This window comes from Suricata suricatta, chromosome 11 (genome assembly GCF_006229205.1).
Source record: "Suricata suricatta isolate VVHF042 chromosome 11, meerkat_22Aug2017_6uvM2_HiC, whole genome shotgun sequence".
NCBI classification, from domain to species: Eukaryota; Metazoa; Chordata; class Mammalia; order Carnivora; family Herpestidae; genus Suricata; species Suricata suricatta.
The window spans coordinates 78,423,295-78,448,691 of record NC_043710.1 but is presented as its reverse complement, the minus strand read 5'-3'; the positions used below and the strand labels follow the sequence as shown (position 1 = coordinate 78,448,691).

At 33.8% G+C, this 25,397-nt stretch overlaps 1 protein-coding gene across 1 annotated transcript in view; it reads right to left on the bottom strand.

Annotated features, from left to right (window-relative positions):
• The window catches only part of CNTN5 (contactin 5), a 1,016,132-nt gene that overhangs the window by 37,422 nt on the left and 953,313 nt on the right, over nucleotides 1-25,397 (bottom strand). Inside the window, exons 20-22 of the mRNA XM_029915651.1 lie at nucleotides 18,869-18,939; nucleotides 16,533-16,767; nucleotides 7,337-7,446 (exon numbers count right to left, since the gene is read on the bottom strand). Of these exons, the coding sequence (XP_029771511.1) occupies nucleotides 7,337-7,446; nucleotides 16,533-16,767; nucleotides 18,869-18,939 (416 nt within the window). The remainder of the gene's footprint in view (nucleotides 1-7,336; nucleotides 7,447-16,532; nucleotides 16,768-18,868; nucleotides 18,940-25,397) is intronic.

Below are 25,397 nucleotides of genomic sequence, written 5' to 3'. Positions count from 1 at the left end.
GTACAAATGTAGCTGTTACCTGGGTGTGTCCATGGGGTGACATGAGCTTGGGGTCCTCTTACTCTGTGACTTCCCTTCCTTTCCAGCTAAACTAAATGTGCAGTGTGCCAGGACACAGCTTAGTCCATTCTCACTCCCTCTCTTATCATTTTCTTTCCTCTCCTCTGGAACATTTTTCCTTTAGGTGGTTTAATCTAGTAGCATGTTTTTAAATACCTCCTCTATGTCAGTCACTTTATTATTTATTTATTTCTGTTTTAAATCTAAATCCAAGTTAGTTAATGTATAGTGCAATAAGAATTTCAGGAATAGAATTTAGTGATTTATTTCTTACATAGATCATCCAGTACTCATCCCAAATAGTGTCCTCCTTAATGCCCCATGCCCATTGAGCCCTTCTCCCCACCCAGCCCCCTACCAGTAACCCTCAGTTTGTTCTCTGTATTTAAGTCTCTCATGGTTTGTCTTCCTCTCTGTTTTTATATTATTTTTTATTTCCTTTCCCTATGTTCATCTGTTTTATATCTTAAATTCCACATATGAGTGAAATCAGACATTTGTCTTTCTCTGACTGACTGATTTCACTTAGCATAATACATTCTAGTTCCATCCACTTTGTTGCAAATGGCAACAACGAATTTCCTTCTCTTTGATACCCAACTAATATCCCATTGTGTGTATATATATATACATACACACATACATACATATATATATATATATATATATATATATAGCACATCTTCTTTAGCCATTTATCTATGACTGCCACTTTAATGTCTTCACCCTGATCTCTTAGACTCCAAACTCATATATCCAATTTCCTACCTGATTTATTCTCCTAAATCTCTAATAGGCATGTTAAATTTAATTTAACCAATACAAACTCTTAATTTCCCACCTTCAAATCTTTTTCTTGGTCTACTTGTCAAGTTTCTTCTTCTTCTTTTTTTTTTTTTTTTTTTTTTTTGTAAATGGCACGACCATTCATTCATTTGACCAAACTAGTGATGTAGAAATCATTTCTATTCTCTCCATATCTGATCAGCAAATCTTGTCGGTCTTGTGTCTGAAATACATGTACTTCTCTCATACTCCACTGCTATGATCTTAGTCTGAGCCTTCATCATTTCTTACTTTGGTTATTGCAGGAGACTTCTATCTTCTTCTGATCTTTTTTCTCTTCCTTTCATTTTTAATGTAAGAATATCCAAAGTGATGTTAAAAAATGTAAATTAGACATTGTCATTCCTTTCTGTAAATTGCCACAGTGGCTTTCCATTGCATTTGAAAGAAAATACAAATTCCATAACCCAGATATTCTTACATAATCTTGTCTCCTCTCCACTAACTTGCTACTTTTAATTCTATTCACACCATTGTTTACTAAGGTGCCGTTGATCCAATTCTTTCTTTTCCTTAAAGGAACTAGGTGTGCTCTACCTTTAAACTTTTATATGGATTGTTATCTAAGTTTATTTTACTTGTTTATTTATTTTTTAATTTGTTTTCTCTCATTAAGATTCAACATTCTAAGAGCAGAATCTTTTCAATCTTATTCACACATTTTGATTCAGGAAAAATAACAGAGGTTAGCTGAAAACACTATCATATTCAAAATTGCACGTAATTAGCATCTTTATAGTAACTAGCTTTTTCAAACACTTCAAGTAAAGTTGCAATTATGGTTAGAAAATGATTTGTGGAACTCATAGAATAGGTTTATAAAATTTGAAACAAATCCCACGAGTTTCATGACAGAAAAATACTTTATTGTCACTATGCTCAGAATTCAACAACTAGTAAATTCAGCTAGGATTGTGGTTGGTATAGATTACAGGAGGGATGTAGTAGTGAGATAAAATATTAAACTTTAGGAAGTTGCTATATTTTAGTAATATTTAGTCAGTGAGATCCTTAGTAAGTGAAAAACAAAACAAGGTGAGGGGATGAGAGGGGTAAGTCCTAGGGTGGATAGGATACAGGACAGATTTAGAGCTTTCATTAAAGGTGTAAAGAATGCAGATAAGAGAGGGTGGCAGAGATGCTAATTAAGACTTATTATATCATTTATGTTTAAATCCACATGCATCTTTGCTGACCCTATTTTACCTAAAAGAATCATAATGTTATATTTGGCCTCTGAATTATATAAAATTTTCATTTTATGATTATAAAAAGTAAGTATACTTTTAATTTTCTAAATAAAAGTATATTATTATTATTATTATTATTATTAATTTTCCCCTTAATTTTTATTATTTTCTTTCTTCCACTGGCTTGGAGCTTTGTTTGTTCTTTTTCTTGCTCTTTTGTGTGTGGAGTTAGGTTGTTTGAGAATTTCCTTGTTTTGTGAGGTAGGCCTGTATTGCTATCAACTTCCCTCTCAGCACAGTTTTGGCTTCATCCCAAAGATTTTGGACCATTGTGTGTTTATTTTCATTTACATCTATGTATTCTTTTATTTACTCTTGATTTCTTGGTTGACCCATTCATTGTTTAGTAGCAGCCTCCATATATTTATGTACTTTCCAGATTTTTTCTTGTGATTGATTTCTACTTTAAAACCATTGTGGTCAGAAAAGGTGTGTGATATGATTTCAATATTTTTGAATTTATTGAAATTTCTTTTGTGATCTGTTCTAGAAACTTTATTTTTGGTGATCTCTTCTAGATCTGTACTTCAAAATGTGCAATTTGCTCTTTGGGACGGAATATTCTGAATATATTTGTTTGATCCAACTGGTCCAATGTGTCATTAAAAAGCACTCTTTCCTTTTTGATTTACTGTCTGGATGATCTATCTATTGGTGCACATGGGGTGTTAAAGTCCCCTACTATCATTATATTACTGTCCATTACTTCTTTTATGTCTGTTAATAGTTGCTTTATGTATTTAGGTGCTCTGCGTTGAGTACATAAATATTTATAATTGTTATATCCTCTTGTTGGATTGTTCTCTTTGTCAATATGTAATGTCCTTTTTTGATTCTTTCTTTCTTTCTTTCTTTCTTTCTTTCTTTCTTTCTTTCTTTCTTTCTTTCTTTCTAGTTTATTTTTCAGAAAAAGAAAGAGGAGCAGGGGAGGGGCAGAGAGACAGGGAGGGGGAGAAATCCAAGCAGAGTCCACACCACTAGGGCAAAGCCTGATGAAGGGCTAAAATGCAGGAATTCAGAGATTCAATGACCTGGGAGATCATGACCTGAAACGAAATCAAGAGACCGGGACTTAACTGACTGAACCACCAGGCACCCTGTTTATTGTTTTAGTCTATTTTGTCTGATAGAAGTCTTACTACCCCATCTTTCTTATTGCTCCCCTTTGCATGGTATATATTTTTTCAGCCCTTTACTTTTCAATCTACGTGTGTGTTTGTGCCTGAAGTGAGTCTGCCTATCTCTTAGGTCTGAAGTGAGTTTCTTCTGGGCTGCATATATATGGTTCTTATTTTTTTCAATCATTTTGATTGGAGCATTTAGTTCATTCACATTTAACATAATTGTTGACAGGGTCACCTGGGTGGCTTAGTCTGTTGAGTGTCTGACTTCCACTCAGGTCACAGGTTGTGGGTTTAAGCCCTGCTTCAGGCCCTATGATGACAATTCAGTCTTCCCTGCTCATGCTCTGTCTCTCTCAGTCTATCAAAAATAAATAAACATTAAAATATTTTAAAAATAAAGTAATTATTGGGAGGTATGTACATATTGGCATTTCATTAATTTTTTTCTGGTTGTTTTTGCAGTTCTTTCTGTTCCTTTATTATGGTTCCTTCTGCAGTGTTATGCTTGGATTTCTTTTTATTTTTTTGTTGTAGGTTTTCTAATTTGACAAAATGCCATATTTTTAAACATAATTTTTAAATGATACAAAGATTACTGTGCCTATGGATTTTGTGTTTCTAAGTATAAAAATAGTTGTTGGAATTGGTATTAATTTATTTAGATTTAAAAATGCAGTCATTGTGATGATTATTGCATAATTTGGTTTATTCTTATTAACATTCTGTTCTTAAGTATATTCCAGACTTTTGGATAAGTTTCCATTTTCAATGAAATAGGTTTAGCAAAAATGTGCTCTGACACTCCGGTGTTACTAATGGGTGGTCTTGTTTTGATCCCAAGTCAAGCCTTAGTCATGGCATTCCATAAACGTCCTCTCACAAAGGTCATGTCACTAGGATTTCTGCAATACCATATCCATTTTGCAGTCTCAGGCCTCATCTTTCTGAATTTCTCAGTAGCATTTTACTCAGTAGAGCAATTCTTTTCTTGGATTCTAAATTTCTTCATTGTTTTTCTTAGGTTTTTTTTTTTTTTTGGTCAGACTCCCTTTCTTTCTGAGTTCCAAATGGTCAGGCATCATAGGGCTCAATTCTGAAATATCTTTTTAATCAACAATCAGTGGTCTCAGCCAGATGATAGAAACCATTTATATACTGATGATTCCTTGGGGTTATAGTTCCATCCCTACCCTTTCTCTTAACAAAAGACTCATGTGATGCACGTTTTGGATATAAAAATGCTCATAAATGTAAACACATTTAAACCAGAATCCATAACTTTTTGCACTAACACTCATTCTTCTTTCTGAGTACCTCATTTATGTGAATGACATTTTAGTCACTCAGTTTCTTAGGTCGAAAAACTCTGGAATTATCTTTGATTTTTTTCACTTTTTAGTTTACACTCAATTCATTTCCAAATCCCATCACACAGCCATATAAAATATACCTTAAAAAGCTAATTTCTCATCAATTCCATTGTGACTGCTCTAGTCAAAAGGAACTTCTTTATTACCTAGATTGGAATGATTGCCTGATTGCCTTTATTCTCCCTGAGGTCTTGTCTAGAGTCTATTCTGTAGACTGGACTAGACTAGACTAAGTGAGGCTTTTTAATATAAGTCAGATACAGACTTGACTCTTCCTGTTCAAAATCTTTTAATGCTTGCTCCTCATACTTAGGATAAAAGCCAGATTCCTTTCTATGGTTCACAACTCACACACCCTGGTCATTGTCTTGGTGCTCTCTCCACTGTTTCGCTACCCAACCCTCTCTGTTGTTCACTGCTATCTCACCCAAATCATTCCCTTCCCGTTCTTTGAACAAGGCCACTATGCTGTTACTTTAGAGATTTTGAGTTTGCTGTTCTCTCTGCCTCTTTCTCTCTCATTCAGTCATATTTCAACTCAAATGTCATAATCTCAGAAAAGGTGACTCTCAAACCTTTATAAATAGCATACTCCTGGATTCTTTACCTTCTTATCCAATTTTATTTTTTACACAGTATTTATCATAATCAAAATTATGTCACATATTTACTTGATAACTTGTTTATTGCCTGACTTCCTTACTTCAATATTAAGCTTGATGAAGACAGAGACTTCATTTTGCTCATTGTTTTATCTCTAGCATCTAGTTCAGTGTCTGGTAAGTGATTAGTAAGTTTTCAATGAAGATTTGTTGAATGAATGAATGAATGAATGATTTATATTTAGAAAGATAAAAATAGTACACATATATAAATCTTATGTAATGATTGCAGAACCTCAAAAAGAGCTATTATTACAGGTGAGCTGGAGTGGGAACATGACTGTAGTGCAGAAAAAAAACATTGAGAGTGGCTGGCTGTATGAGAGAGGCACACTGGGAGATGTGGGGATGTGAGCCCCCCACTCTTCTGCTCACCAGGGTACACGCTGTGGCCTTATACTAGCGTGCAGATTAAATGTTTTGATTCAGAGGTCTAGGTTAGTCTGTACTTATGTAGTAGTTTTAAGCTGGACACCCTAAAAGCAGAGCTTGAGACAGAGATATGAATGTATGTGATTTATTTAGAGTACTTTCAGTAAATATGTAAATAAGAGAGAAGAGAAGGATAAGGAAAGAGAGGGAGTTGAGCAAGAGTGTGGCCTTAGATAATCCAGCCTTGTCCTGATGCACATGGCAAAGGCACTGGATCATAGAATGCACCATAATGTTGTGTTTTCCTTGAGTCAAGGGACAAATGTCAGCCAGTCATTGGCTTTGGGTTGCCTTATTGTGGGAAAGGGATTCTTCAGGTAGAGCAGCACTACTGAGTGAAGGCAATTCTGAAAGGAGGAAACGGAGCAGCCAAACCCCACAGAAGCTGGGAAATGTGTGTTGGCCCTTGAAAGGTAACAGAGTAGGCTACTCCAGTGCCTTTTATAGTGGTATTAAAAGTGCAGATATTCATTCATTCAACAAATATTATTGTAGCTCTCAAATCCAAGAGCTACCAGTTGCTGAGATTCTTTGGTGAATAAATATCTTAGCAGCATGGGTAGGGAGACAAGGAGATATTAGTCAAACAAGCATGCAATCATGATATGGCACATAGTTAACTATCACTTCAAATAATAAATCAAAGCAATATTATAGAAGCAAATCCATGATATTGCATTGATAATGGTTTCTCATAAATTGTCCTTGCTGTAACTCTTTAAAAAAATTGTGTGATCTTTTTTTATCATAGCAATCATGATCCAATGCTAGTGGTATATTAATCAAATATTTCTCAGGCGTAATTTCAAACCACAGATAGAATTAAAAAATGTGTTTTCATTCTGAAACCATGTTTGTGTACAAGTCTTACACTTGATCATTATTTAAGTTTAAGCGGGGCTGAATGCTATTTTTCTGATTTTAGAAACTATCCCCACAATTCCTATCCCTGACCACCAACACAAAAAATAGGGATCTTATTTTTGTGGAATGTTCAAGTTCATAGACTGCCTACAGTACTCTAGTTCATTTGGACACTAAACTTTCATTTAAGTCATTTAAATGTTATGAAATGTTCACCATTAAAAGGTTTGCATAATTGTGTTTGAAAATAGCAAAATTTAAAGGGTAAAATGTCATTTGAATGAGTATGTATAGATCACGAAGTCCAAGCAAATTTTGAGAGGTCAGTATAGCAGGTAAGATCTGCCAAGACAGTATAATAGGAAAACTTATTTTATACATTAATTTACTAGAAGAAAATACACAAAACATTTTGATCCACAAAATATTGTTAACCAGCAATAAATTGGATATCAGTAAATATCCATCTGTCGCTCCCAATTTTTATCTAATGGTCTATTCTCATCTCTTTAAAAAGTTCTTTACATGGTACTATGGAAACTACTATACTAAAAAATAAGCTAGCTAATGAACAATATGTCAGTAAGATAGCATACTTCTTACTTTCTTTGCCACAGAACAAAATGTCAAAAGAATATAATTCTGTTGGAGTGTCACCAAACTATGTTTTTGGAGATTGCAGTGGCAGCAAAACTAACAAGGCTTATTTTCAATAATTCTGTTCATACCTCAAATCCCTGTGGTCTTCCTAGACTCTCTTTAATATGTTTCCATGCAACAAGAATCTCTGACACAGACACACTTGTAGCCTTGACATCTGTGGGAGCAGCACTGGGTTCTGTACAAAAGAAAATGGAAATAATAACTGTGATGGTAACAAGTTATGTCTATCAAAGCATCACACCTGAATCTGTCAGGTGTTACTTCCTTTTACCTTTTTTTTGAATTGAAGTGTGGTAGCAGTGAAAAACACAAGTAAAAAGATGACGATTTTGGATTTCTCTACTTGGGTCAAGTCTCATCAATACTTTACCAATGATACACGACAAATCTAGCAAAACAAACAAAGAAGATCTTTATCCTTGGGTTAACCAGGACATTTCTGGAGAAGTTAAATTGTCTGCCTTAAATTGTCTCCCAGTCTAGCACAATGACCAAAAGCATGGACTAGAGAATCAGGTGTGGCTATTTTGTTGTTGTTGTTGTCATCTTCTGTCTTCAAAAAATTTTTTACCTCGAGGCAAGTTGCCTTTTCTCATGTTCCAGTCCTCTCATCTGTAATATGTGCATAATAAGAGTACTTATCTCAGAGGATTTTAAGGTTAGTTTTAATGGAATAATAGATAGAACATATTCAGCACAGTGCGTGGCACTTAACACATTCATTCACAAAATATCACTTGTTATTATTTGACTTTACTTTTTACCCTTGTATGCACAAATAGAGTCAACATTTCATTAGTTTTGTTGTTGTTGTTGTTGTCCCAACCACAAAGCTACATTTCTATGATTGAATATAGAACATGATGTGAATCCTAATATTTAAAAGGCACGCATTGACTTTTAAGGTAGATATGGACTGAAAAAGAAAGTCCCTGAAGGTCTCAGTCCTATTGCTCAAAAGTATGTTTTCATTCATTTCTACACTTAGTGGCATTTCTCACTTTTTTTTCCCAAATACACCATGTCTGACTGACATCCATCAAGAGGTGCACTTTACTTGAGGTTGCACTGTATGTGAGTAACAAAATATTTCCAGCTTTGACATTACTGAGTCATAAATACTATGTCACAAATACACGTTAAATGAAATTGCAGAATAAAGGCCATATATTAGTTCAAACAGTTCTATACAAAGTTGATTTATAAAACCCCTGCTGCATGAAAATTGTATAGACTTAAATACTAAACCTATATAACTGGTAAGAGTTTAGGTTAATCTATTGAAAAAGAACTCTCTCTCTCTCTCTTTCTCTCTCTCTCTCTCTCTCTTATTTAGAATCAGGGAACCATATGACAAAGCTGAGTTCTATTAATATATTTAAAAGTCATTATTAGAGATATTAAAGGAATTATAATCATTTCCTGAGGTCTTTGTTTTTTTAATGGAAGGTAGTCACACATCTATCTGGAGAAACATTTATATTACTAATTGAAAAATATAAATCAAAAACATATACCCTTGTTACTATAAAAGAAACACATAAAAGAACTTTTCCAAAGGTACATGTTTATACTGAACAATGATTTTCTTTTGATAAAACTGTCGTTAAAATGCATGCTATAACTGTGTTAATTCAAAGGGCTTAAAATTTTTTTTAATGTTTATTTATTTTTGAGACAGGGAGAGACAGAGTGCGAGCAGGGGAGGAGCAGAGAGAGGGAGACACAGAATCGGAAATAGGCTCCAGCACAGAAGCCGGTTGGAGGCTGGAACCCACAAACCAAGAGACCATGACCTCAGCTGAAGTCGACACTTAACCGACTGAGCCATCCAGGCGCCCCTCAAAGTGCTTTAGTAAATTCACATTAATTTTCACATAGGAGCTGACATTAATTCCAGCCACAGTATAAATTTTAATTTCTCATTCTGTCACCCGTTGAATATCCTTTATTATTTTCTTTTGCTCAATGGTTTCCCTCACTCCACTTTCCAATTTCCTTGTATCTGTGCATCTACCTGATTAAAAAATATATTCTGGGAAAAGCTTCTATTTCATTCTAGAATTTTGATATTGACTTGCAACAAGATTTTTTTCATTATTATTTACTAAGAGTTAAAATTCTTGATTTTGCAAGTAAATGAAAGGAAATGCTTATGTTCTTATGGTGTGTGCGACCTGGGCTTCGGGATTTAAGGTATGATGTATCTGACAGCCAGCCACACTTTGGGTATCGCTTGTTATTCACAAGCAGTTTTGCTTATCTCTTAAATGAAGGCATTGCAGAGATTTGTGTGTCACAGGCTTTTTTCCTGCTTTTTAATTCTTGAAGCAATTATATCTTTGTCAGAGAAGATTGCAGGAAGATAAATTATTTCAGAAGCACAAAATATGTGGTTGGGTGGAAGCCTTTCTATATCTCCAGAGAAAGAAATAATTTCTTTCTCAGCTTTCTGTAGCACTGCACAGGCTTAAGAACCTCTCAAATAGAAATAAGAAAGTTTTTAAAAATAAAGTTTAAAAAAAGAAAAATATTCAGAACCTATTTCCTAAACAAACACCCCAATTTCTATTTAAAAGCTCTGAGGATTTTAACTCAGAATCAGACCCAAGCTGACAGTTCATAGATACATTCTTGGGGGCTAAATATTATAGCTACATCTAATTGAATGAAATAAATGAGTCAAATGAGAACTGAAGAGTAATTTTTCATTTGGAAACAAATAAAAATAGTAAATAGTATCAGAAATAAACCTATGCTGACCTAAATTAGAAATTTAAGCTTTTAATAAAACTGACCTCAGTCAGTTTACTTCCAGCAGTTTCAGTATGCATTGTCACAGATGGGTGAACATTTTCACAAGGATTGAAAGGTTTTCTGTGGGCAAGAGTAACAGTATCACAAAATGTGTGGTTTGGATAGGAACTAGCTGTTCTATTTGGGCATCCCATTGTACCCCAACAATGGAAGGTAACTAGAAAGAATTTTAGATAGTCACTTGGATCAAGTCATAAATGGTCAGTGAGTACTTAGTCATATTTTATATTCTCCAATAATAAATTAGTTAATTTCAATCTTTCCTATAAAACTAAGAATTTCTGGCTTATTTTGGAAAAAAGTGGTGATACTAAGCCTGAATTCATGGATGTTGATAGATGAGAGAATTAGCATTCAGTCCCATTAGTCAAAGCACACTCTTTTCAGTTTGCCAGAGTCCCTATCCCTACCTATATTCTCACACTGGGACTACTTCACTTACTGAGAGCTCTTACCTGACCTCTATAGGCTTTTGCGTTATGGACATATGTTTTAGATCCATGTTCTCGTTTTGCAGATGAAAATGTGACCTTATACACAGGTTGATTTATCTAAACTCTGCTTCTAGATCTGCAGCTAGAACTCAGGTCTCAAATAATATTTCCTGTGTTGCTTTTAAATTGGCACCAAGGCAGCAATTGGCTCCTTCTGTATTTCTTAGAGTCAGTTCTAAGGCACAGAAGAGATTTTAGAGAGAACATATGTAGTTCATTTTCTTGCTGCTCAATTACTTCCAAATAACTGACAGAAGAAAAGATGAAATAAGATTAAAAGCAAACAAACAAACAACAACAGCAAATAGATGAGGGAACAATCAAAGACAATAATAATTGCCACTTATTGAGGACTTCATAGTCTTACTCAAAATTCTTTACAAAAACTAATTAATCCTTTCAGCAACCCTTCTATCACTGTCATTATTTCTGCAGAGACAAAATTGAAGGGTGGAGAGTTAAGCAACGTGCACGTGCCCAAAGTCACACAGCTGTTAGAGTATGGAGAGGATTTATCAAGGCAATCCTAACTACCATGCTGTTTGGTGCACATATCTGTGTTTATACACCTAATGCTTTTCCCTGTGTGATTGCTCTCTTTTCTCCTTGCTCCACTACACCTACTAACTTCTCTCAATATTGATGTTGGGGTCTCCACTTGGGCTCTCCACTTTAAGTTTTGCCAGAAGGCACCTAAATCTTTTTCTTTTTTAACTCCATTACAGGTTTACTATCAGCTCCTTTTATTCCCGTTTCATGGGATTTTTGATAACATTGAACGCCCGCTGCACTGCTTGTCCATAGGTCCTGTGCATTTCTAAAACTCTCCTAATCTGTAAATAATAGGAAGTGTCCTGTCGCTCTCACTTCTATTAGACTCAGGTAATTTGATGAAAATTCAGTGACTTATTTCTAAGACTGTATTAATTATGTCTAATAGATTCAGAGACTTAAAAAGATTTCTTTTTTCTCTCATGATGATATTAATTAGGCCATGGCTAACTCTTTCACTCCAGTCTTGGGATATAAAGTGGGCAAGCTGACTGATAGATTTCAATTTCTGTCAGATTAAACATTTTGAACAGCATTACCATGTTCATGAATTTAGATGATACATTTATATTAAGTGACTTAGCAGCTGGAGTTCTCCAAGTAATATGGGGGGATGTGTTTGTAATATTGATTATACATTTGACTTCCCAGGAGGGGTGGGCAGGAGCATTAATCAAAGGAGGGTTTAATAAACTCTTTGGGAGAAGGGTTATGGTTTTATTATTTAAAAATTCAGTGAAGACAGCTGTAGTTGAACTTTTACAGGCACTAATCCAAATGGATCATCTGGAAAAGACAGGAAATTATTCCTTGTATTTTAAAGCTAATATGCCAATTTATTAATTTTCAAGTTCACATAAATCCCACTGAGTTCAGTTTCAGCTAGGAAGTGATCTGGAGAATAACACCTCATGAATGTTGGGTTTTAATTTGAGCTGTGGTAGCTCCGTTTGCAAGGAGATAATTGCATATCATTTTCTGAAAATGAGGAAAGGATTTTTGGTTTTAATAAAAATAAAAGCAGCACATTTTTTACATACAAGGAAAAAGCCAAATAAACTAGAAAAGGCTAAGGTGATCACAAATAAATCTTTCATACTTTAATGAATTTCCCTGTATTTTTTTATTAGGTGTAATTGAATGCTCAGTTTCTTTTCCTTTCAAAGCCATAGTACCAAGAACTAAGTGGAAAATCAATGTAAGTTTGACTAATAAGTATTTATAGATATATGAAAGTTAAGTCAATTGGATTTTTAATATGAAAAAATCACTTTTTCATTTCTACCATGCATTATAAGTTGTATATGTTGCAACTTCACTATTATTTTAAAAAATTAGAATTTTTTCCAGAATGAGGGTATTGTATAGGGTGATAGCATTCCCTAGAGATTTGAAGTCAAATCAAGATTAGAATGCACATAATTCTTGCTTCGTTTAAAGGGTATAGATAATTGATACATGTGCAAGGTGCGTGAAATGGGAGTAAGTCTTGGCAGAGAAATCGCTCTCCTTCCAGGATTACCTAGAGTCATTTAGGGTTGGTTATGTTATAGAAATTTTATAAAGTTTCAAAGGCTCAAGGGGTTTAGCAGAAGAACGATTGGAGTGTTTCTGACAGTATTCTATGGCAGCAGTCCACCTTAGAGTCTCAGAAGTAAAGGTCATTTCACAAGTGATTTATCAAGGATCAATACTTATAAATGATGAGTTCTTTTACTACAAGATCAATTCAAAATCTTCCCTATAATAGTGTAATTGTCATTCTCATTCAAATTTACTTCTTTGAGAGGAAAAAGATGGAAGGTATGAGGAATTCATATAACCATTTATAGAACAGTGCTCTGGTTGTGAATGTCATCCATCATCAATGGACCACAGGGAAATAGGTTGAGGACCAGTACTGTAAGGGTTGTCTTGAAGTCCTTGCTTCTTCCAAACAACATGAATGCTGGTAATTACATTTGACATAGCATCTGGCACATGCTTTCTTCCTGACTTGCTGTCAGCTGTGAAAAGCTGGCTACTCCAAGGTACTCCAGGAATGTAGCTAGTTATCTTGATATGAAAAGGAAGAACTGTGCCAGTGAGCAGAGATAGAATGCTAGTCCCACTCTTTTTTCTTTACTTTATCTAAGAATATGGAGGACTTTTGAGGTGATTAGGAAGTGAACTAGGTTGGGGCGCCTGGGTGGCTCAGTCGGTTAAGCCTCTGACTTCGGCTCAGGTCAGATCTCACATTCGTGGGTTTGAGCCCCACTTTAGGCTCTGTGCTGACCTGAGCCTGGAGCCTGCTTCTGGTTCTGTGTCTACTTCTCTCTCTTTGCTCCTCCCCCTCTCATGCTCTGTCTCTCTCTGTATCAAAAATAAATAAAAACATTAAAAACATTTAAAAAAAGGAAGTGAATTAGGTTAATGGAAGTATAAGGACAGAATCTGTCTTTTGAAGAATTATGGCCTAATCAGATCAGTTGGTCTTTGGGCAAGAGTATGATGACAAAGGCACACTTTGAATCTGTATAAATGTCTGAAGACATAGAGAAGAGGAACCTACACTGGCATGAGCCCAATATATTATTTTATCAGTTCATTACAGTCCTTGACTCTTAAAAAATGTTTAATATTCAAAATCTTCACTTCTTTTAAAGTAAAGCAATTTCCCTATCTTAGGAAAATTAGAATTCAAAGTTTTAAAAAGATAGAATAAATTGACAAACTTTCAGATTCAGAGATCTAGAGATGTTTAAGACTTTTGTTTTTAAAGTGGAGGAGGATAAGGCTAGAGAGGTAGATAAACTGCAAGATTTTACAGTTAGTGTGAGCAGATTGAAACTCCATGTCTCCAGTTCCAGGCAAATGCTCTTCCCTTCCATTGTCCTGCCTTTCCTAGTTGACACAATTTAATGAGGCTAACACTTTACTCATACTTACATATAAAGTTCCACATTAATAAATTTAATTAGTGAGTAAATGCCAAATCTATGTTTTAATTTTGTTATGAAGAAAGGCAGACTATCTAGATTTCATTTTCCTGGTATCATTCATATTTCAGTCTACCAAAGTAAATGAAGTGTTACTATGAAATCCATTATAGCAACAACCTCAGTGCCTTTGAAAGAAGATACACATATTTCCTATCTAGCTTGAAAGGGTTATCTCCAAAGGCAAGCTACTTCAAGATTAAGGAAACACAGTATAAAGAACCCATGGTTGTTTAATTTCATGTTTAATTTCAAAGCAAAAGTTGACAAAGAATGTACAAATCTTGATTTCTTAAAGTCAGCACTGGTGTTACTATGTAAAGCATGTTCATAAACCTCTCCAATTTATCTCACGTGACCTGTGGGGTTATGTGCTTGATAATTAGGTAGAAGAAAGTTTAAAGAAATAAGAAAAGCATTTCTTGAATAAAACATGTACTTCAAAATAGATTTTACAGTAACATATAATGTAAAATATTATTATATATAATAGAATAAAATAACAAAACATTATTATTATATACATTCATGATGAAACAGTATAGGATAGTGGTTTAAAAGCATAAGCTTTGAAGTCATACAGATATGGGTTCAAATCCCAGCTCTGTCACTTACTATAGTTAATTACAACTTTTTTTGATTTGAGATTGTTACTTTGCCTCTCTGAGCCTCAGCTTCCTGAAAAGTAGATTGAAGATTGAGATTCCTAACTCATATTTTATTGTAAGAGTTAAATTAAATAATATAAGTAATATATTACTTAAAACTTGATATGCTAAGGCATGGGTATCTCACTGGAATACCTATGATTCCTTGTTATTACTTGATTCTTTACTCTCCTGGTTATTTTTATACTAGGATAAGCTTTTTGCTTCTACTCCAGAATTTCACTCTATATTAAAAAACTCAGGGCAGCTTGTATTTAAAACTGCGTGTTACATACATCAGACACTATCCTTGTGCTTCAGTATTCAAGTGACCGTATTTGTCACCCCACCCCCTGGCTTGTAGCCCACAGTACCAAAAAGAAAATTCTCTTGAACTATTAAATGAGTTACACAAGTCAGTACAAAGAAACTAAAATGGTCAGTTTATATTGATAATGTTCATTAGAAGATGAAAGAATGTTAGGTTTGGTGGAACATTTTCTCAATCATTTGTCATATTTAGGGAATGTGAGGCATTGTTTTCGCTAGCAATGCAAATTGAAATCCGGCACTTGAATAGAAGAAAAAACTAAGAAAACTCACCTAAGGGAGTTAGATCTATCATGCTTTCTTTTCCAGAAAAGTGCATTTTTGTATTAAAATTTAAAAGACCCAGGATTTTGATGTAGGAAGCTGAGTTCACACCTGAGCACCATCACCTATTGACTGTATCCATAAATAAGTCACACTTTTACAGTTTACTCATTTGTAAAATGGGTATTCTGCTTGGTAAGTCCTGCCTACCTAGTAGTTTTATCTTGAGAATTAAATGTGATTGTGTATATGAAAACAGCATGTTTGATAAACATCAAGGATTTAATGAATACATAGAGTTGGGTTTAATTATCCATTACAAAGTGTGTAATCTCTAGCAAGTGCCTTAACTTTTAACATTAATTACTTTTTTAAATTTTTTAAAATGTTTTGTTTATTTTTGAGAGAGAGAGAGAGACAGACAGACAGACAGACAGACAGTGTGAGCAGGGGAGGGTCAGAGAGAGAGGGAGACACAGAATCTGAAGACAGGCTCCAAGCTCTGAGCTAGCTGTCAGCACAGAGTCAGATGCAGGGTTTGAACCCACAAACCATGAGATCATGACCTGAGCTGAGGTCGGATGCTTAACTGACTGAGCCACCCAGACGCCCCCAATTTCTTTCTTTACAATGGGGATAATAAGATCTATTAGACAAGACTCTCATGAGGATTTCATGTGAAGAATTTCCAACAGAATTCCCTGTCTGCTCCTTCATTATCAGTATGATATTTTGTTTATGAGATTAGTAATAACTATTTATTGGTCACACAAGTGAAGTATTTATTTAAATTTATTTCACATACATTTAAATTTAGTGGGTTAAAATATAAAATTATCTAGATGAAAAAAACCAAAGGTGATTGGTTAAATGTCCATCCAGGGGACTGAATATACTGTAGGCATTAGTAATATCATTATATCATGGAATGATATTTCCTATGTATTGTTAGGGAATGAAGGATGTAAAGCAACACTTACGGACTGCTCAATTTTTTTAATAAAAATTGTTTGGAAAAAATTTGGAAAAATATATCTAAAAAGTGTAATGAAACAAAGGTTAAGTTTTATTTTCACTTTATGTGTAATTGTATTTTCTAATTATATACAGTAATGCTTTATCCATATAACATGCATTAATGAAATGTTGAATGTAAATAATAGAGATAAAGAAACTGACCTCCTTCCGCTGAACAGATAACCACAATCTGACTGAAAGGTCCATCTCCTTTATTGTTGTAAACGCCAACCTTCACTTCAAAGGGAGTAAGAGGAGGAACACTTTCATCTCGATAAATGAATTTTGAAGCATCAGAGGATGTCACCATTTTTTCCTTCCAGCCACGTGTTCCATTGGGCCTGAAAGCTACAATATAGCCAAAGCCTTCTCCATTCTGAAACTCTTCGGATACTGGCTAAAGAAGAAAAATGTAATTAATTATTGGCAAAATAATTGATTCAAAAAGCCACCTCTACCAAAATTTCATTTGTTTTGTAGATTATGGATAACCAGAGAAAAGGACTCTTCAAGTCTCTAATACTCCACTGGAGCCAATATAGCGTAGTCACTTGGTGGTCTTGGGAGACTTAAAAGGGGTTAAAAGAAAAAGATAAAAACTTGAATAGTATCAGTTGGTATTTAAGAGAAATAGCAAGCATACTGAAAACTCTTGAAGTGAAACAAATTTAACCCAGTTTGTCATGTATATGAAATGAACATTCCATACTAGAATGTAACACATGGGGAAAAACTGTCATATGGTCTGGTGGTCAGAAATATCTAGTTGCTGGTAATGCTCTGGAAAGCCCTTTGCACAGAAAGATAGAAGATGTTAATGTAAGAAGTTTTTGTTTATAGTATTTTCTTTTTCATTTGCTTTTGTGCTTATTAATGTGAAAACAGTAGAGAATAGTATTTGTTCAATTAACTCTTACTATATGCTTACATTTAAATGTGTAAAATGGACATAAACTGTACACTATAGAAAGGAGTAACTGTGATTGACTAATTACTCAAAGGAGCAGTTACCTCACTGCCTAGCATAATGCTTGATATATAGTAGATACCTAATAAATACTTGTCAAAACATTTTTTCTTTTGAGTATTGATTTGAAGAAAAACTGTACAAAGGGTAAGAGATAAAGCCTATTATATCAAAAATACTGAATATTTATATCTCCCCAAAATTCATATGATGAAATAATAATCCCCAATGTGATTGTATTAAGAGGTGGGCCTTTTGGTAGGTTATAAAGTTATAAGGGCAGGGACTGTATGTGTGAGAGTAGTGTTCTTATAAAGAAAACTCCAGAGATGTCTTTGGCTCCTCTGCTATTTGAAGGTAAAGTGAGAAAATGGCCATCTATTAACCAGACAGCAGGCTCTCACTAGATTTGAATCTTCTGGTGACTTGATCCTAAATTTTCAGGCTCCAGAACTGTGAGAAATAAGTTTCTGGTATTTATAAGTCACCGCCAGGAAAGCTTTGATATGCTTCTGTTAGCAGCTGGATCTAAGACACAAAGTTGATAAGGATGGCAATTCTACTTAGGGAGATTTGATTTTAGTGAAGTTCAGATATTGGGAAGTAAATTCCTGTGCAGAAATAAAAAAAACAAGAAATAAATTTTTATTGAGCAAGATAGGGATAGACAGGCTAACTGGACAGAGGATATGCTCATGGAACATTACTTCGTAGGAATGTTTTTTTCTGACCATCTTATCATTGCATTTAGAGACTATCAGGGATTTGTTCAGTTTACTCTAGTAGACATTTCCATTTACTTTTCATTGTTCATATTCTAAGGCACAGTTCTGTGAGCTACGTAGTTATGTTTAATAATTAGGTAATTTAGCAACAATAAAAGGACAATAGCTTCATGGGAAATAAATGCATTTCTCACATCCCCTCTCCCCTGCTCTTTTTTTATAGAAGAAAATTCAGAGATCATATGGTGAGGGAGACAAGAGAACTCAAAGTCCTAATTCTACTGCTTATCAGGAAAAATATTGTGCTTCAGTTTCATAATTTTTAAAATGAGAAAAAGAATTATCCTTACTAAAAGGGTTATATCCTTACTAACCCAGGCACTGTTCCACAAATTCAGTGGTGGTCATTTCCTTCTTCCCTGATGGCTTTAGTAAGGGTGTTATTTGTGAAATAATTAAATGTCAGACTATGCCAAGCGAACATCTGGAGTATTTTATGAGAGGATGTGTTTTAATTATACAAACCTTATTCTGGGATAGCCTATATGACAGGAAGACATACTTTAGTCTTGGAGAAAAGTCAACTGAGGCTGGGCATGAAATGAGACAGGTTCACATCGGCAATATTCATCTGAGTAATATATGATCAAAGTGTTTCTCAACCTCATTTAAACTGAAATTTTTCAGTTTCTCTGTACCAGGTACAGAACTTATATATAGATAGATAGATACATAGATAGATAGATAGATATCCTTATTTTCTAAGGATTCAACAAGTTCTGGTATCTGATTACAGGCTTTCTTACCTCCCAGGCTATGACTAACTCATGCCTTCTTCCACTTCTTCCACTTACATTGGTGGGTGCTGTCTTTGGAACTGTGGATTAAAAATAGGCCAGAGTAAGAACAATTTGACAGACCTTGTAAGAATATATTTTGACCCTACTCAGGTTCTGTAAAATTCCAAAACAATTAAAATTTGAAGTCAGAATGGCCATATTTCAATATTAATAAAAACAAAATGTTTGTGACAGACACCCTGTTTTCAAATCTATGTGGGAAAGTTTGATATATATATTTTTCTATTTTTCATGGCCACACAATGCATTACCAAACTAGTCCTATAGTAGTAAGATTGAAACCATAATTAACACTATAGTTAAGGACATTTACTAATGGTTAAACTTCATTTTACAAATTTTCTCTTTTCTAATGATATGACTCTTCTTCTGTGGTTGTAAGGCTAAAAGAGCTCCTAGGAAGTACACAGGTTGACTTATTACTGCTTTACCAGACCCCCAGGGAGCTCCAATTTAAAGAAATTTGGTGACAGTTCCATAGAATGAGAACCTATTTAAATAAACATGAAAAACTATCAAGAGTGAATATCTCTGCAAATTACAAAATATATAAGCACCAGATGAAACTTTTTCAAATGAATAACTATTAGAATAAATGTCTCAAAGGAATACATTTCTCCTTCACTGCACTAAACCACAAAATCTGCAGCTGAAAGGGAACATTTTCAAATGAAGAACTGTTAAATGAAGAAAACTATTAAAAGAAATCATTTTGTAGGCTGAGTTTGCATGAGCAATTTTACACTCGAGCATTGCCTTTATATTCTTGCATATAGTTTTTAAATGATATCAAAAAACTCACAAACATTAAATAAATTCACTCCCATATATTACCTACTTAGATAAAAGGCTATTAATTACTGGTAAACATTCGTATAGTATTTTTTGTACCAGAAAAACTGATGCAGAATTTATATTCCACTAGAAAGGGGGAAAAAAAACAAAAAGGAGGAAAGGAGATGGGAGAGAAAAGTCTGTGAATATATATAATTGGCTCCACTGAAATAAAGACTTTTATTCACCAGGGTATAAATTTCAGAGTCTTTGGGAACTTTTCTCCATGAACATGAGTTTTTGTCTTATTCATGCACATGTGGAAGGATATATATATATATATAGCAGCAGTTACCAATCTTTCTTTCACAGTAATGTATATATTAAAATTATTCATATGTGAAGTTCACTCTCATGAATTCCCTCAGAATTAAATGAAATTGGATACGGCTTTGTCTCTCGTTCAAGAAATCACAAAAAATTCAATTGAGAAAAAATGAAGGTATTAGAGCAATGACTGTGATATGTACAAATTTTTATATAAGGAGCAAGCAAGCCATTTATTAACTTGAGTTTTTAGTAGCCATAGTTAATGCTAAATATATCAACCTATGACATATCTGTTTTGACACCATGTCCCCAAGTCACTGTTATATAGTTCTAGTTCTAAATTTATCTTCTGGTCCACGGTATAAGGTAAAGCACACAGGAATGGAGCTGGGTTAACTGTATGCATAAAATAACAGGGATCTACATTTCCAAATATTCCATCAGTGGCTAATCTCAGAGCTCTGGATGTTGTGATCATCAATGCAAGATCAAATAAATAGATAAGCAAGTTATTTTGTTGATACACTGTACTATGGCTTCTCATAGTACCATTTGTTTGTAAAAAAAAATGAACACACGCACACTTCATATTTATCTTTGACAATGAAAAGTTAAATAATATTATGACTACTATCTACCAGAGCCACTTAGTTTATCTGTTACATTGGAATCACTGAGGCTATGCCTTAAACTTAAGATTTTGGATCCACTTCCTTGAGGATAATTTTCTTATAATCATGGATTTTGTGGAAAGAATAGGCACTGAATATTCTTTTCCATTTTATTCAGCTATCAAACATCACCCAAAAAAAGAATGAGTCAGAGAGTAGACTGTAGACTCTCTAGTGAACATCTCTTGAAAGTCATTTAAAAGATATGAGTAGAATAAAATACAAGTGACTATTTGTAATTAATCCTTTCTTCTGAAGATTTGGTAATATTGTTCCACAGTCTGTTAATGCTTTTATTTTTCAGAAAACATATTTATATTTTTCAAAATTTTTAACTTTTTAAGTAAAAAAATAAATGAATAAAAATTTGGTGAAAATTCCTACTTTGAGAAATGAAAAAGTAATATAACACTTTCTATGATGTGATTTGTTTTTCTGTGAGTAATTTCATCATCAAATTATACATAAATGATCCATTGGAAAACTTTTTTTATTATTGAAATAAATCTTTAAAGATTTTTTTATTACTGCTAAATTCTTTTCAAGAGAAGATAGCCCTTATCAATTTAATATAAAGAATAAGATCCTGCTTTTCTCATCCTACTTCCAATTTTAATTTATAATAAATGACACAAAGAAGGTCATTGTTTTAATGAGACACACTGTTTTAGTACTATGTGTCTAAGAGCGCCTGGGTGGCTCAGTCAGTTAAGTGTCTGGCTTTGTCTCAGGTTATGATCTTGCGGTTTGTGGGTTCAAGCCCCATATTGGACTCTGTGCTGACAGCTCAGAGCCTGGAGCCTGCTTCCGATTCTGTGTCTCCCTCTCTTTCTGCCCCTCCCCCGCTCATGCTGTCTCTCTCTCTCTCTCAAAAATAAAAATTAAGAAATTTTTAATAGTATATGTCTATAAACATCAACTGTTCTTAAATTTAAAAAAAGCTCACTAGATATAATAGGAACTACTAATGGAAAATTTGTCTTCAAAGACATAAAAACAACCTATGTGTCCATTTACAGATGAATGGATAAAGAAAATATACATAATAAATAAAGGCAGTATGCTAAGTGAAATAAGTCAGAGAAAAAATACTATATGATCTCACTTATATGTGGAATCTAAAAAAAAACAGAACTGCTAGAAACAGAATATATTTGATGGTTGCTAAAAGTGGAGAATGGTGGGGAGGGGAAATGGGTGAAGGTGGCCAAGAGGTACAAATTTCCAGTATAAAATAAAAAGTTCTGGGCATGTAATATATGGCATGGTGAGTATAATTAACAATATTGTATATGTGAAGGTTGCTGAAAGATCGTAAGAATTCTTATCACAAGGAAAAATATTGTAACTATGTGCGATGATGGATGTTAAATAAATTTACTCATTATGTTGTAACTTTAATATAGTGTTATATGTCAATTATATATCCATAAAAACAGAAAAAAAAACACAAAAAAGAAATATTAAGGCTTTAATAGCTAGGCATCAGGCATTGTGTTTTGTTGTCAAGATCACAGTGTTTTCATTGGGTATTTTAATTTTAATTGGCTTAAATTTCCTAATTGCATACAGATGATCAGTGGAAACTATGCTCATTCATTTCCTTTTCAAGTTGGTAAGAAACAGTTATCCCTTAAGTCAACTCTTTGGAGTCCACTGATTTTAATTGTATTCTTTTATTTATAAAAAACATAGTCATGCTATGTAGATATTTGACTTAATCTTTCAAGCCCTTGTGGTATCAAGTTCCATAATTCTTGTTAGAAGTATAAAAGTAATATAATCAAACATCTAATAAATGCTTTTATTGAGTTGAGAGAAATAAGTATTTGTTGAAAAACCAAATATATTTTCAATATAATTAATAAAAACCTGGTTTAGAATTAAGCAGCTAGATGCTTTTATCTCTTGTTTTGGTGCTTATAAATGTCATGAGTTTATTGGCTTAGAGAGGCAAGTTTACATGCATGGTTAATGAGTTAAACTCTAGTTCTTTTGAGTTCTATTTGAGCAATGCTGTTCCATAAATGGATAATGTAATTGATACTTTTTTCACAAGCTGCAAATGCGTTGCTGTTTTAATGCCTTATTTGGTATGTTGAAATGTAGACTATTGTCTCTTTTCAACTTATAAATTGGAAATATTGTTATAAACACTCAGAGTGATCAAAATATAGTAACTTAATTTAGGAATGCATGACTTTAAGCATGAATCTCAAAGACTCTAAGTGTAGTAGTCTGAACAATGTCAATCATGCTAATATCATGCTTTAATTCACATTAAACTAAACAAAAGAAGATAGGATAAAATCATTTACCAATCTCCTTTTTTTCTGAAAACTTTCTAATATCTATTACAGTAGATGTTTACATAGCTTATTAAATAATACAGCTCTATGCAATTTAAGAGCTTAATAGTAATCCAGCAGCTGATTTGAAAAGAAAGGCACAGAAGAATAGAAAGAAGGAAGGGAAGTTGTTTATAAGCTAATGGTGGGAGTGAAGAGGGAAATTAAAAAAAGTTTCTACCTGAATTGAAGTACATAGCACACAAATATTTCAGCTAACTTATTATCATTCAAGTTTACTTTATTAAAAAAGTTAAGTTTAAAAAGTTTCTAAAACAAAAAGTGTTGGGAGCTGTCTGAACTCACCAGTTGAGTGAAAATTCCTGGTGAGGGTATGGCAAGTTTGCAAGGTATCCTACTTCAAGATAGCGACCAAAATCTACCCTCTTGTAACTTTCATTTCTGCTTGGGCACCAAACCTCAAAGTGCTTTGCTGATTAGTGTCACGTGCAGCCTGTCCCCCTGCCCTGTCTCTGAGGTGTGATTGGACCTGGTCAGGGAAAAGATGAGTAAACTAGATACACCCTAATGTGACTAAGGCAAGCAACGTATAATTTTCCTCCTAACTGATCAATTAACTGATAACTGACTACTTTCTGGGCGTGGATGCTATTGCAAAAGTCACTACTGCAATAAAATGTATCAATTGTCTTTGGGACTGTGAGAGCAGGCATTATGTCTCCTGGGAATCCTGTTTTTCTGAGAACTTTCTCTTAGAGCTATAAACAGCCTAATGACCCTTACTCATAAAAAAAAAAAAAAAAAAACTGACCTTTACCAAATAATGTTGTTTGCCTCTTTGTTAAAGGTCACTTCCTTAGGGCTATAATTGAGGTTTTGTAAAAAATACCTGCCCTTCCCATATAATAGCATCAGTGCCTGTAGCTAAGTTTTTTATGACAATCATTACTACTAGAATTGTAACTTCTGCAGAACCCATGTCCTGGAAAATTGTAAAAATTATCTATGATAAATCATTTACTGCTCTTTCTGCTCCTTGTACCTTTCACCATAAATAAAGCTAGAGAATCAGACAGAGCAGAGATGCCTGGTTGGTGATCAGAAAGAAACCTGAGGCTTTCTCACTCTCTCTCATGCTAACACCATCCATCCTTCAGGGGGCCCTGGACCTGCTGGATTTGGACTCTGGCAAAAAACGTACTACTGGTGTTTCCTAAAGAGTTCAAATAATGCTTTTAGTCCTTTCATTAGTATAGATAAGGTGGTGTATACAAATTGAAATATGTTTATTGTTGGAATGAGAAAGATCTTGGCTTGGATCTCCTATTTACCATTCTATTTGGTTAGCTGAAAATATTTCTTTTTGTCTTTCAGTTGCCTCACAGAGATAATAATAATATCTACTGTTAAAGGTTATTTTTATAATTATTTATATTACAAATATAGTGCCTGCAACTATTATTTATAAATATCATGTAATGTTATTATCTACTTAGATTTCAGAAAGATAAAATGGTGAAGTCTTCTATAATAAACAGCAAAAGTTCAGCATTGAGTCTGTACATATATAATCTCAAAGATTATTCACTTGGAAATCTGGATAATATTGTTTTGATAGTACCATGGGAATTATGCTTTCAAATTTGGAAATGTAGGCAAGATATCATTTTTTATTTATAAAAGAGATTATTTTAGGAAATGTAAGATTTCTCTGATTTATAAACCTCAAAAATGGCAATAGTACAAAGCACAGTAGGTTAATAAATGATGTTTACCTCAACTCATATTCTCTTAGCTTTATTTATATGGCTCCCCAATGAAGTAGAAGCAGAAGATAGGTAAAATAATCTTTGAAAGGGATTTGTTGATGCATGTGGCAAAAGGAGGATACTGAAAATGCAAGAGGAAGAAGGGAACTGGGAGGGAAGATAACTTGAAATTACTATCCTTAGTGGAGGGTTAGAATTTTTGCTTTACTTCTTAAGTGATGACCTTGTGCAAGTTTTTAAAACTTTCTACTTCTGTTTTCTCATTTGTAAAATGGGGATAAACACTTCTTGCTTTAGAGGATTGATATGACAATGAAATGATATAATAAAGGACAGTTACTTGGCATAGAGTTTGAATGATTTGAATGATTTATGACTGGTATATGGTATTATGGCGACTAAAAAGATAGGAAAATTCATACTTGAGTGTCTCACATTTACTCCTGAATTGATAAACTTGTATCAACCTTTTATCTTTCATGCTCAAGTCTTCTACAGCTCTTCTATCATTTTGCTATTAATCAGAAAAGCACAAGCCCCGGGGCACCTGGGTGGCTCAGTAGGTTAAATGTCTGACTCTTGATTTCAGTTCAGGTCATGATCTTATAGTCTGTGAGATTGA